The sequence below is a fragment of the Littorina saxatilis genome, linkage group LG6 (assembly GCF_037325665.1).
Source record: "Littorina saxatilis isolate snail1 linkage group LG6, US_GU_Lsax_2.0, whole genome shotgun sequence".
NCBI classification, from domain to species: Eukaryota; Metazoa; Mollusca; class Gastropoda; order Littorinimorpha; family Littorinidae; genus Littorina; species Littorina saxatilis.
In genome coordinates, this window is record NC_090250.1 from 13626807 (window position 1) to 13641567 (window position 14761).

Genomic DNA, 14761 nt, shown 5'->3' on the forward strand with positions numbered 1-14761 from the left:
AAGATCGGTCCAGTAGTTTAGTCTGAATCGCTCTACACACACACACACACACACACACACACACACACACACACACACACACGCACAGACAGACAGACACACATACACCACGACCCTCGTTTCGATTCCCCCTCGATGTTAAAATATTTAGTCAAAACTTGACTAAATATAAAAAGGAACCGAAGAACATGATCAAACATCTACACTGATACACTTATGCACACACTTTATCAAGGCCTGGTTTTGGTGAAAAGGTCACAGTAAATGACTCCTGGGTACTTGGACATATATCACAAGTCAACAGCCTGGCTGTGTTCAAGTTGTTTAGAGTTGGATGTTATTTTTGTTGACGTTCTTACTACCGCGCTAAACAGGCTCGTCAGTTTCACTGGGCCGTTTTGCACAAGCGGCTGACGGCTACGGCCATGGTAATGGAAAATATAGGGTTACGGCCTCAGTTAGGCTTTACATTGCTCTGAATACCCCTGCAAGGATTTGTAGATATTCGCAGTCAGTTAGTTACATCTTCTTAGTCACAAGTTTATCAATATTCTGTTTTGACTGGGAATATTATTTGAATATTTTTGATAAACTTGTAACTTAATACCGAAACATCCCATCTTGAACACAACGCTTCCCAAATTCTGCGATGCTTACGAGGCGTTGTGTTCAAAATACGAAACAACCCAGAACCCCTCAAACCCTCCTCCGACACTCCAAGGCATGATTAATATGTCTCGTTCTAAATACTTTAACAAATCCACAAAAAATACATTAAATGATTAACTGAGTTTTATATTTTGCCATGCCGACAAAATTTCGGTTGGTTTCGGTCGATTCCACTATCAAGCAACTCGTATCGCCAACAGCGGCACTCCCTCTGGTTGTATTGAGCGAAAGACGGTAGTCGTAGACCATGGCCGAACTGTGCGACGTTGAAAGAATACTAAAAACACGATACAGAAAGGTAAGCGATTGACATTATTCTGATATTTGGTTGTTGTGTAGTGTTATGGACCAAGCGCAGGCGAAGGCGGAGATCTTGAAGATGGAGATGAGTGCTGACCTCAGCAAAAATGCTCCCACGTGGATTCAAAAGTGTGCTTCTTTCACTCGAAAATCTAGATTTTCCTCTTTGACAAAAAAAAACACAAAAATGTTGACATTTTGTTTTTCTAATTAAGCTTCAAACTTGACAGTTGTTAGTTGAATAGAAAATATCTGGTTTTGATTTACCAGGGTGTTACAATGACAGCATTACTTGCAGCTTTGTTCTGGATCTGGAACGTTGCAGGGACCTCTGTTGGTCATCTTCGCATCTTGGCATTCTACCACAGGCGGAAGGTATCGTCCACTGGACTACTACTATCACAGAAAGACGATACCTTCCGCCTGTGATTCTACTACAGTGCTAGCTTTTCACCTATTCACAGAACCCCCCCCCCCACCCCACCTTTTTTCTCCTTAAAGCTGTGGTCTATTTATGACTTTCCGGGGCTACGAGGTTGAAAAATAGGGACAAAATCATGTACAGATTTCTGTACAGCAAACACTACCCGAAACCCCACCTATACGGCGTGTACGACCTTGAGAGCTTCAGTCAACGCTTGAATTTTGCAGTGGTAACATCTGGTTTGCTCTCGCAGAGCTGAGCATAATTGTCAAGAAGGATCGAGCAGAAAATATAAACGACTTGGCAGGGATTCGAACTCAAGGCCTCGGGGCCTCGAAATGTCGGGGCCGATGTCTTAACCGCTAGGCCACTTCACCAGTGTTGTCAAAGATAAAACAAGTCGTGTAAGGCGAAAATACAACATTTAGTCAAGTAGCTGTCGAACTCACAGAATGAAACTGAACGCAATGCAACGCAGCAAGACCGTATACTCGTAGCATCGTCAGTCCACCGCTCACGGCAAAGGCAGTGAAATTGACAAGAAGAGCGGGGTAGTAGTTGCGCTGAGAAGGATAGCACGCTTTTCTGTACCTCTCTTCGTTTTAACTTTCTGAGCGTGTTTTTAATCCAAACATATCATATCTATATGTTTTTGGAATCAGGAACCGACAAGGAATAAGATGAAAGTGTTTTTAAATTGATTTCGAACATTTAATTTTGATAATAATTTTTATATATTTAATTTTCAGAGCTTGTTTTTAATCCAAATATAACGTAAAAATTTATATGTTTTTGGAATCAGCAAATGATGGAGAATAAGATGAACGTAAATTTGGATCGTTTTATAAAAAAAATATTTTTTTTTACAATTTTCAGATTTTTAATGACCAAAGTCATTAATTAATTTTTAAGCCACCACGCTGAAATGCAATGCCGAAGTCCGGGCTTCGTCGAAGATTACTTGACCAAAATTTCAACCAATTTGGTTGAAAAATGAGGGCGTGACAGTGCCGCCTCAACTTTCACGAAAAGCCGGATATGACGTCATCAAAGACATTTATCAAAAAAATGACACACACACACACATACACCACGACCCTTGTCTCGATTCCCCCCTCTACGTTAAAACATTTAGTCAAAACTTGACTAAATGTAAAAAAAAAGAAGATAATTTTATATCATTCTACGCTTGAATTACCATTCATGCGTTGCAAAAACGTAAAAATTGACATTTAAATGTGCCTTTATTTGCAAACATGTTTCACGGAATCACAGTACATGTGTATGTACACCGTCATGCTACATGACATTCGCGCCATGCAATTAGCTGCGATACTTACAACATGCAAGAACAGTAATTGAATCTCTCCAAAGCTCTGTGCAGTTGAAACCAGACATCTAAGAAATAGTTATACATGTATTCACTTCTGAACAATGGGCGGATAGAGATATAAATCATGCTGCTTCGAGAATTACTTACTGCCTTTCACGCCTGGTGGCGTGTAGGGCAGCGACTGCTTCGAGAATAACATAACATTAATTCAATCATATCAATGTTTTTCCTTCTTTTTCTCAATTGGCGCAGTAGCCTATTGGTTAGGACATGAGACAAAAAGTCTCGAGGTCGAGAGTTCGAATCTTCGCTGGGGCGTTTATTTTTTCCCCTTGATCTCTCTTGAAGATAAAATATGATTAGTCTTGAGAGAGCAAACCGGATGTTTTATCCCTCCAAAATTCAAGCGTTGACTGAAGCTCTCAAGGTCATACACGCCGTATAGGTGCGGTTTCGGGTAGCGTTTGCTGTACAGAATTCTGTACATGACTGTATCCCTATTTTTCAACTTCGTGGCCTCGGAAAGTCATAAATAGACCACAGCTTTAACCGCGAAACCCCCACTTTCCTTGAACACTACATTTGCAGAGTACCTTGCCTGTACATGGGAATGTAACTGTTAATGATCAGGGCCGGAATGTATGTATCAAGGTCTACCTTATTATATATGAAGTCTTATATCGCGCGCGTATCTCCAGACTCGGACTCAAGGCGCAGGGATCTATTTATGCCGTGTGAGATGGAATTTTTTACACAATACATCACGCATTCACATTGACCAGCAGATCGCAGCCATTTCGGCGCATATCCTACTTTTCACGGCCTTAACCTGGGATAAAAGCTTAGCTCGGACTTATCTATCCCCAGGATATCATCAATACTTTAGCGCAATGCATGTGTCAAGACTACAGAAAAGGTAACTAACCTGAGCTTTCTCGTCAATCTATTTTTGGCATGGGGATTTCCGCATCTCTGCGCATGATAGAATGTCAATTGTTATTGTCAAGGCCGTTCTAAATTCAGGAATCCACGTTCGAAAGGTGACGTGGCTCTGTTCTAAATGACCTTGACGTCATGAAAAACGTGACAAAATGTTTCTTCGAACTTGGTTCCGGTCTTGTTCTGGTGCTATTGTTTTCTTCGCGTTGTTGTTTTCTTGAGCAAAATCACGTTTGGTAAGGCGGAATGCGGCGCATCAAGGACATTATTTTGTTCTAGGATTCAAGTGAAGTAAGTTCGGGGAAAAGGGAGTGGTTGGGTGGATCACCATTTCGATTTGAAGCTCAAATTCGTTTTGAACACAGTCAGTGATCACACAAATTTCCGCGGCAAAACCGACATTGTTTTTTTACAGTTCATTATCAAATACATCAAACACATTAAACAGGTTATTCCTGTATGTAAAACTGAAAACATGGTTTCTTCGCACTTGAACTTGAAGTGCGACCGCCGCCATGTTGTTTTTCAACTAACCTCGGGATAAAAGACTTTGTCAGCTTCAAAACGAAGGGATAGTTTGACGCGGATTTTAGCGCGAGGATAGAGCTAACCTTGACTCATGCGTTGGGATATTTTTACAGTGGCATAGCTGCCAACCCTCCCTAGAAAACCGGGAAATTCCCAATTTTATGTCCAGTCCCGGATTTAACAAAAGTTTCCCGAATAAAAAAAATTCGAGTATAGTTATTATGACTGGAGTGTATTTTCAAGCGCCTGTACTTGGCATAGTTTCACTTCTGAAATCTCGTTCAGCGCGAGGCTTCGTCACACAAACGCTGTGAATGTGATCGAAACTAAACGAGAATAGGCGAGATTTGTGGCTGGCGCATGCGCTTCAGTCGAATGTGGATGAGAAGCAGAAGAAGAAGCAGCAGCAGCTAGCTAGACGACCACAAAATGAAGAAAACAACGGTCCAGCGGCCGAAAGTCGGCCCAAAAGTTCTTGTAAAATTTCAAAAGTTACAAACAAGAGTATGACTTCATCTGCGAATCGACAAGACGCGGCATACATTTCGCGTTTTGCACCAACTGTTGTGAACTGTGATGCCTGATGGCAACAGCAATCTCCTTCATACCCCTGGAAGGTATAGTGTGTTGTGACTTTTGGATTGTGAAATAAACTCAAGGAAATAACTAACATGAACTATGATTTTGGTGCTGTTGTGAACTGTGATAGCAAAAGATATCTTCCCCCACACCATTGGAAGATGTGACTGTCAAGAAGTATGAAATACTGTAGAAGGAAGCTTGACGTGCATTGGTAAGTCACTACATCTACTCTCTCTCCAGCTCATTCTTCCTTTTTTGTGACAAAATGTGCTGCCAGAAACTGGCAATTATAATCCTCAGAATGCACCAGATTGCACCGTATTGCATCCTTTTTTTTCAAAAATTTCCGGGGTGGGGGGGGGGGGGGGGCATGCCCTCGGACCCCCTTATCATTCTAGGCGCTTCGCTCCGTCGGCTTGGCGCCGAGACGCTCATTCCTCCCAATTTTTATCTGGGAAAAGTTGTCAGCTATGCAGTGGGCTGATTAAGCTCGAGAATAGAGTTTAGCCCGGGCTAAAGTCTCTATCCCCGACACATACATTCCGCCCCTGATGATCCAAAGTGCAAGTTTGTGTTGCCCAATGCTGATAACTAAAGATATGCATTTCTATGTTCACATTTGTCTTTCTCTTTTACAATTGCAGGGACAAAAGGAGTGTCTTGTTAAATGGAAAGGGTGGTCCTCTGAGTAAGTATATATGCACGGCTTTTGATATACTACACATTCACTATCTATTGTGTGATGCTTTAACCTTTTAACTACCAATTTTTTTTTACTGTAGAATCCCTCAGCTCCCAAGTTATTTTGAGCAAAGACAGTCAAAAACGAGTATGTTTGTTTAAATTATTATTACTCAGCTTCTAGTAGTCAGATTGATAAATGATCGAAGTCAGTCAAATCAGCGGTGTTCACTGAACTAACGCTGATGTCGGAGCCAGAATCTTCCAATTCATGTCGATTTTCGATGAGATTATCCAGCAGAGCAGTGAACTCTGGATCGCTGTCCTCGGAATCCATGTCGGAGACACGCACAAAAAAATCCCGTGAAAAAAGATCGATTGAAACTCGCACTGAAGTCGAAAGCACTTGCAAACACAACTTGGCGGAAGTGAGACAATCCCACAATGCATTTGCAACCGTCTTATTACTACTGCTCGCGCACAACAACCGCAAACAACCGAAACAGACGCTACACCGGCGAGGGGCGGTATCGGGCGGTATGGGAATAGCGGCAATGGCGGAAGACGGGCGGTATCGGGCGGTATGGTAGTTAAAAGGTTAAGTGACTATGCTAATTTCAAATCTAAGAATTTATTTTCATGACAGTTTAAATGATACCAAGTGCATTACTTGATTTACAAATGATCTTATGAGTCACATCCGATTGACTTCAAATCAATGTATGATAATTTATGTCTTCGTCACAAAAAAGGTGAAATAGAATTGAATTGAAACAACTGATTTTGAAAGGATGTTTGTTTATTTAGAGATATTTTAGTAGTTAATGTCGAGAAAGGAGGAATCATATCAGATCGAGGCGTAACCTGAGATCTGATATGTTTCCGCCTTTTGAGACATTGTGACTGATAAATGTGGATATCACAGCCACATCTAACGATAACGAATTTATTGTGTTTTGTTTTGGACAGTTTCATGCATCCTTTTTCAAAATAAACAAGACAGGCTCTTCCGTAAACCTCCCGTCGGTAGCTGCTAAGGAGTCTTCTTTGGGATCACCTCAAGGTCTCGGCCAACCAAGACTATGGCATACTTGTAGCAAAGCCGCCGAATGGTACCGTAAACCAAGAATAGTGACGTAAGAGAATAGAATGTCGTCTTTTGATTTGGAACGTGACGTGTTTCAGAACTTCTTCTCGACAACTCGGGTGGTCGTTTTCACTGAAGTGATCAGAATTTCAGAGAATTGTCTTTACTTTCACAGAACTGTTCCTGCTGAAAGACTTGCGATTATGTAACAATGCGCGAGTCGCAATGATCCAGGTAGGAATTATGCACAGTGAATGTGACCTCTTCCAGTCTCTCTCCCTTTCATTCCCTCTGTTTTCTTCATCGAGTCAAGTCAGTTACATTTTAATCTCAGGGCTGGTGCGGTGTAAACCATTGTGCATGCAGACACTTTTGCTTCTATCTCGCTAGGGGGTGAAATCTCTTTCAAATTGTAGTCAAAGTTACCCAGTTCTCACAAGTGTCTGCTGCTTGTTTCTTGTTGTTTTTTCTGCTAAATTGCCATTCAATGCAACCCCCGTCGGTAAGACTTCAGATCCAATTTCTAGGACACATGACTGCGTACAAAAGATTGGGCATGCTTTTCTCTTTTTTGACGATTTGCCTTTTCGCTTGTTGTGTACTCAATTCTTCATCAAAGAATGTTTATGGGAAATATCTCGCTCCACTGTTTTTGAAGTGACCGTCTAAAGATGGAGCCCATAAGTGATTAGTCACTTCCTGCGAGATATCACTTGGCTATGACGACTTCCTGCGATATATCAATTGATATAGGGTGCATGTTTGACCAATGGTTAGTTACAGTTTCGTCATGTGACCCGTAAAAACGCAATAAAAATATATATATACAGAAACATCTGTGAAGAAAGGACTTGCAGTTACACCTTTGGGACTTGGACACATCTGTCCTTTCAAAATTCAATGCAAGTCAGCCAAGTGTTCTTTGAACAGAAGTAGAGAATACAATAATAATGAAGGAATTCAATTGTTCTTGCAGAACTGTCCATTGTTTGGGGAGTGTCCTTTCTTTTGAGTGTCCTTTCAACGCAGGTTTTGATGTACCGTATTTGACGGATTACAAGACGCACCGTTTTATAAGCCGCACCCCTGACTTTAAAAAAAAAAATTGGGACGAGCCACGTATAGGCCGCATCATTATATTAGCCGCCGTCGAACAAAATATAATCAGATCGTGTCAATCAATCAAAACAACCAGGCAAACGAAAGTACGGTATTTGGCGAAATCGGCTCCGAGAATAAACAAGTGAAACAAAGAAGGAAAGTGAAAGTTTGAAGAAAAATATCACACACACACAATTTGTAACCAGCACACACATGTACTCCGCCGGGAATAAGCTTTTTTTGGATGATTTACGACTTTTGCGTAGATTTTGAGCAGACAAAAACACAACATGGCGGCTCTCTCTCCTCCAACTATCGCGAGACACAAAAAAACTCAATCTCGCGCACGCGCGAGATCCTGATACATGTATCTGGTGTTTCTCTGTATGCTATCTTGTCACGACGACTTGTTGACAAAGGAAGATTTGCGAAAGAAAGAGAAAAGCGCCGAGTCGTGAGTAGAGAGCTAATAAAGTACCGGTAATCGCTAATCGAACGAAATGAAAATCCGCGGCGACTTCCATTAGGTGAATGCTATTCAAGTTTAGGTAACGTTTTAGCCGCATCTTTTTAAAAGCCGCAATGCGATTTATTTATTTTTTAAAGTCGCGGCTTGTAGTCCGCCAAATACGGTACAATCATTAACTCATTCGAGGCGCAGCTAAATTTCCCCTGTGTTCCCTGCCAACGCGCGATTTAGAGCCATTTTGAAAAAAATATTAAAAATCAACAACACAAGATAACCTTACATACCTTATGTTTTTGCAAAGTTTGAAACTTACTCTTTTAGAAAATATATGAAACATTTGAAAGTACATACCTTTTGTTGTCTTCATATCCACGCAAAATATCCAATTTGAAGCAAAACAAAAAAACTTTCTACGTCATGGGTTCATCATACACAATGTCATGATCGACACTTGCATTGCCCGAATCATCACCCAAATGATCGTCCATTGGCACAAAATCGTCACCAGAATCTAAAATATCATCTCCACTATCATCATCACTGAGGTCAAGATCAGAACCGTACTGAATAACACGTTCTAGCACTCTTTTCAAGTTACTACGTCTCAGCAGAACGATCCGCCATCTTGGAAAAGTCAAAACACGTGGGTCGCACACCGTCAACAAAATTTTTATTAATCCCAACAATTTAAGGGAAGGAACTGTTTACAGTGAATGGTACCACTGTAGACAGATAGAAGTTCATTGCAGGGGTTGTTTCCCTTGGTCAGCAGGACCGTTTACACCGTTAAAAATTCGTGATATCCGTCGGAACTCAAGTGCCGGCACGCAGCCAACGCTAAACACAGATGTCGGAATTCCAGTTCCGACGCGCCTCGAATGAGTTAATGAAATCTCTCCTATTTATTCATAGCAATAAAACTCTTAACTTATTTTTGTACTCGCTGAGGCTTTCTGTTTTGATAATGATATCATATTTTGCAGACACAACACATGGGAACCTGAACAGAATGTTGTGTAAGTTATTTGGTCTTTTGTGTGTGAGGTTAAAAAGTTGGTTGTTTTATGTTGAGGTTATCAATTGTTTTTGTTTTTTTATGTGACTGTGTCACCCACGTTATTTTGTGGTCTAGGTTTGGAGATCGAAAACTAAGGGTAGGTCGGGTTACCGTAACCACACCTATTTATTTTTTTAGGCCTTATCACGTGACACTTTTGCCATATTTAGAGTTGTTTGCACATTAAATACACCCGCGAAAGATAGCTCGCTTGAAACTGTATTACATGTGAGTTGTTCTTCAGTACTGGTGACAGAAAAGGGGAAAAGTGGTCAAAATTCAAATCTCTAGTTTTGTTTTTGAAATATTGCTTTTCATAAAGCAGAAATACTGTAGTATCTGTTGTACATAAGAAAAAATCACTGGTTCACATGGTTCCTACATAATCTAACTTTTAAAGCTGGTTCTTGTGTGTCTGTGTGTATGTTTGTATGATGACAATAGGACCCGAAACGGCTGCACGGACTGAGACAGGAATCGCAGAGAATGTTCTTTGCCACTCGAGTCGTGTCATAGGGTACTTTTGGAATAGCAAATTTGAAAGGATTCTTCAAAAAACGGCGGAAAACATTATATACCCTGTGAGCTATCGAGGATCCTCCCCGTCTGGGCTGTCGAAACATGGTCTTGTTAAAAGACGTTTTCAAATGCGGTTAACGGGGAGATACACTCGAAGCACATTTAGCCAAGTTATGTTGCCAAATCATCAAAGATCAACATTTCACTACACGGATCGGGCGGGGATGTAGCTCAGTCGGTAGCGTGCTGGATTTGTATCCAGTTGGCCGCTGTCAGCGTGAGTTCGTCCCCACGTTCGGCGAGAGATTTATTTCTCAGAGTCAACTTTGTGTGCAGACTCTCCTCGGTGTCCGAACACCCCCGTGTGTACACGCAAGCACAAGATGAAGTGCGCACGAAAAAGATCCTGTAATCCATGTCAGAGTTCGGTGGGTTATAGAAACACGAAAATACCCAGCATGCTTCCTCCGAAAACGGCATATGGCTGCCTAAATGGCGGGGTAAAAAACGGTCATACACGTAAAATTCCACTCGTGCAAAAAACACGAATGTACGTGGGAGTTTTAGCCCACGAACGCAGAAGAAGAAGAAGAAGACTACACGGATCGATGCACACAGTCGAAATAGATGTGACTTTCACACGACCGAAGACTACTTACTAGCAGACTAGCAGATGACAAGATCTAAATATTTAGATCAGTGAGAGCAATCCGTTGAAGAACAGTTACTCCGCTTATTCGTCTTCAGTTAAGCTTATTTCCCCTGCCATAAGTTTCCTTGCAGATCTGCAGTCGCGTAGTGAAATGAACTAGTGTCATCGGAAGATTCTTCTCAGTCAATAATCAAAGCACAGTAATTGCAACAAATTTCAAACCCAAATTAAAGCATTAATTCCTGTGTCATTTCTTTAAAACTGTATATGCCAGTTAAGGCCGTTCACTTAACCTTCAAGATCACCTTCTGGATTAAATATTTCTTTTACATGGATCGTGTGACAGCCGCTCAAGTAAGGGTACCCTCAAAATCGACCAGACAAAAACGGAAGAGCCGAATAAAAAAATCGACAAAAAATCACAATAGGCAAAACTTTCCAACTTTGACATACGAGAAGAAAGTCAAACCAATGATCTACCCTGAACAGATTGTTTTGTTTTGCTACCTTGCGTATTTCGCGTGCTATGCTATTCCTACTGATGCAGGTGTCGATCGCAAGAGCAGTCAAAAACGGGACGTTTTACGTCAATTTTTATGGGTATCTACTATCATGTCAAAAAGCGCCACATTTTAGAAATAACTTGGTGGATTGCTTTGAAACTTTCCGAATATTTTACCAACATACTAGAGATACTTCGTGCGAAAGATTGGATTGTTTCGGTTGTTTATCCAGATGTGACGCAATGTTTCGGAAAATGTTGTTAAACTTGTCATAGGATTGTTCACTTGTGTCCAAAAAATTCATGACTTTGCATATATCTACAGAGAAATGATTCTGTCTAAGTTTCATTTGCGTGTAGCCGCTGGCGTTAATTTGCTAGTCATGTAAACACATGAGAAAAAAATGGAACGTTCACACTGTTTCGCGCTTACAGCTGTTATTGCTGCGTGCCTCTTAAAACATGCTACGGTCACGCTTGGCTGGGCATCACTGTGGCACCAGAATCATCGCTTAAATATGTAGCGTGTTTACAAGCCCAGCAAATTTGCGTCAGTGCTTACACGCACATAAAACTTGAGCAGTGTGTGTATCAATCATTTTTCTAAGGACATGCAAAGTCATGAATTTTTGGGACTCAAGTGAACAATCCTATGACGAGATTAAAAACTTATTTTGAAAAATTGCATTACATTTTAACAAACACCTGTAAGTTGTAACACTCCATAATTTTGCTCGAAGTATCTCTAGTATGTTGGTTTGTTTGTTTGTTTGTTTGTTTGCTTAACGCCCAGCCGACCACGAAGGGCCATATCAGGGCGGTGCTGCTTTGACATATAACGTGCGCCACACACAAGACAGAAGTCGCAGCTCAGGCTTCATGTCTCACCCAGTCACATTATTCTGACACCGGACCAACCAGTCCTAGCACTAACCCCATAATGCCAGACGCCAGGCGGAGCAGCCACTAGATTGCCAATTTTAAAGTCTTAGGTATGACCCGGCCGGGGTTCGAACCCACGACCTCCCGATCACGGGGCGGACGCCTTACCACTAGGCCAACCGTGCCGGTAGTAGTATGTTGGTAAAGGATTCTGAAAGTTTCAAAGCAATCCACCAAGTCATTGCTAAAGTGCATCCTTTTTCGTCATGATACCCCTAAAAAAATGACGCAAAAAGTCACGGTTTTGACCGCTCTTGCGATCGACACCTGCATCAGTAGGAATAGCATAGCACGCGAAATACGCAAGGTAGCAAAACAAAACAATCTGTTCAGGGTAGATCATTGGTTTGACTTTCTTCTCGTATGTCAAAGTTGGAAAGTTTTGCCTATTGTGATTTTTTGTCGATTTTTCATTCGGCTCTGCCGTTTTTGTCTGGTCGATTTTGAGGGTACCCTTACTTGAGCGGCGGTCACGTGATCCAGGTAAAAGAAATATTTAATCCAAAAGGTGATCCGGAAGGTTAAGTGAACGCCCTTAACTGGCACAATTATACAGTTTTAAAGAAATGACACAGGAATTAATGTTTTAATTTGGGTTTGAAATTAGTTGTAATAATTGTTTGGCCAAGTTTAATTTAAAAATTACGCAACACCATGAAAAATCATTATCTTTATTTTCTTTTGTTGTTTAATAATATACATATAGTCTTTGCCATGAAACCGACTTGGAACACGTTTGAATGATTGTCAGCACAGTATTCTCTAGGCTGTGTCTCTTGGCTTTGGGTATTTCTGTTACACTGTGAGAGATTGGTTGAATGACAAATAGTCACTGCGCAATAGCGGCCCCACGCAATAGCAGACCCGCGCAATTGAGGACCCGCGCAATAGCGGGCCGACCCCATTTAAACAACAACACTGATGGCATTTTGATCCTGACAATGTGGAAGAATTTTGTTACCACTATCAGTGAGAGGTGTTTGCATTAATTTAAGTTGTACAAATGTTTTTGTCTGCACAGCTAGTGAACTAATTTCTTGTGCACAGTGATCCCCGTTGTGCTCATGTGCAAGTCTCATGGCAAGATCTAACCCACTGGGGTCCTGCTTTGGCCCCAGTCTCATGGCAAGATCTAACCCACTGGGGTCCTGCTTTGGCCCCAGTCTCATGGCAAGATCTAACCCACTGGGGTCCTGCTTTGGCCCCAGTCTCCTGCAAGATCTAACCCACTGGGGTCCTGCTTTGGCCCCAGTCTCCTGCAAGATCTAACCCACTGGGGTCCTGCTTTGGCCCCAGTCTCCTGCAAGACCATAAAAGCAGCAACAAACTATTTATTATATTGCAGGAGACCAACAATGGTCTTGTCGAATGGAGATTTGAAAGAAAGATTGCATGACATGAAAGGGCTCCTAAGCAACATCGCAGAGGGGTCCGTGGTCACAGATCGACGCAAGTCTTACCAACAAGGTTCAAGGCGTAAGTTGCTCTTTTAGTTTTACAAGACTATCTCAATGTTTTTTTCTTTGTGACCATGCACCATATTTTACTTGTTTGTTTGCATATTATTTTCTTCAGGAATGTTCCTGACATTTTGGTTGGTTACCATTTTAAAGTTGTTCCTATAATGTGGGTTTTTCCCCCCGCGGGTTGGGGGGAAAAATCTACCCGATGCTCCCCAGCATGTCGTAAGAGGCGACTAACGGATTCTGTTTCTCATTTTACCCTTGTTAAATGTTTCTTGTATAGAATATTGGTGTGTCAGGTGTGCAAGAAAAAAGGGTATTTTTATATCATGGGTTTTATGAATTTTATTCTTTTATTCTTTTATAGTTATTAATTAATGACCTATATGTGCTGATGACTAATTTAATTTCCTTTGTTGGATCAATAAAATGTTATGAGTTAAAAAAAATATAGTCGATGTTTGTAAAGATTTTAGTCAAGCAGTATGTAAGAAATGTTAAGTCCTTTGTACTGGAAACTTGCATTCTCCCAGTAAGGTAATATATTGTACTACGTTGCAAGCCCCTGGAGCAATTTTTTTATTAGTGCTTTTGTGAACAACAGGGCCTAGCATTGTAAGCCGTTTGGCTTACTTTACGCCGAAATAACATCTCCAGTACGCGGAACTCGATTTGGTTTACGCCGAAATGCAAAAACCTGTTATTCCCAAACGGTAAACCCAAACAGTCCCAGCTTTCGTTTTGTGCGCCTTTCGGTTCAATTCTCAATCGGTTTGATAGTTTGCTTGAGCACGCACTTCCTCTGGCATCGCGCGAGCATGCTTTGTGCCGGTGTTTTGTGGCTCTAGACTTGAAATAATGTCTCGAAGCGACATTGTTGAACGTGGTCAACCATTCAGTGACAAAGAATCCAGGTATTCCTGGAAGTGGGAATGGCTGGATTTCGTTCCGAAGGCGGAAGGCAAGTCAGAAAAAGTAATGTGCCGAAACGGACTATGGCTCCGAAAGGTTGCTATTTCTGGCAAAGCATACTGTCAATTGTGCCGGAAAGAAATAGGTTACGCGAACAAGGGTTTCGCTGCTATCACAGGCCACTGAAACGCAGATGTTGGTGAAGGCATAATTTAGTTGCTCAATCTTAATCTGCAGATCCCCGCCTTTGTAAGCTGAACTCACTTTTTCCAATGCTAGGCCCTGGAACAAGAAACAATTAACAAGTGGCTCTATCCCTTTCCCGTCGCGATATAACCTTGAACGGTTGAAAACGACGTTAAACACCAAATAAAGAAAGAAATGTGGGTTTTGAAATACAACTTTTGCGATTTTGCACACTCCTTTATAAGACCTGTATGTTGCTTTTTACTTTTAGAGTTCCAAGACCTACAACAGTAGTCAGTAACTCATGCCTGAACAAATGTGAAAACATTTTCCAGAACAATATTTCCAGATCTTTTGCTTGTGACTGAAACTGACCACGATGGTGTGATGAAAATGTACTACCAAAAGAAATCAG

The 14761-nt window shown here is 41.3% G+C and overlaps 1 protein-coding gene across 1 annotated transcript in view; it reads left to right on the forward strand.

Annotated features, from left to right (window-relative positions):
• The first annotated feature begins 860 nt into the window (after window positions 1–860).
• The window catches only part of LOC138969681 (uncharacterized), a 39624-nt gene continuing 25723 nt past the window's right edge, over window positions 861–14761 (forward strand). The window contains exons 1-4 of the mRNA XM_070342539.1: window positions 861–967; window positions 5420–5463; window positions 9097–9129; window positions 13131–13261. Coding sequence (XP_070198640.1) covers window positions 917–967; window positions 5420–5463; window positions 9097–9129; window positions 13131–13261 — 259 coding nt within the window. The 5' untranslated portion in view covers window positions 861–916. The remainder of the gene's footprint in view (window positions 968–5419; window positions 5464–9096; window positions 9130–13130; window positions 13262–14761) is intronic.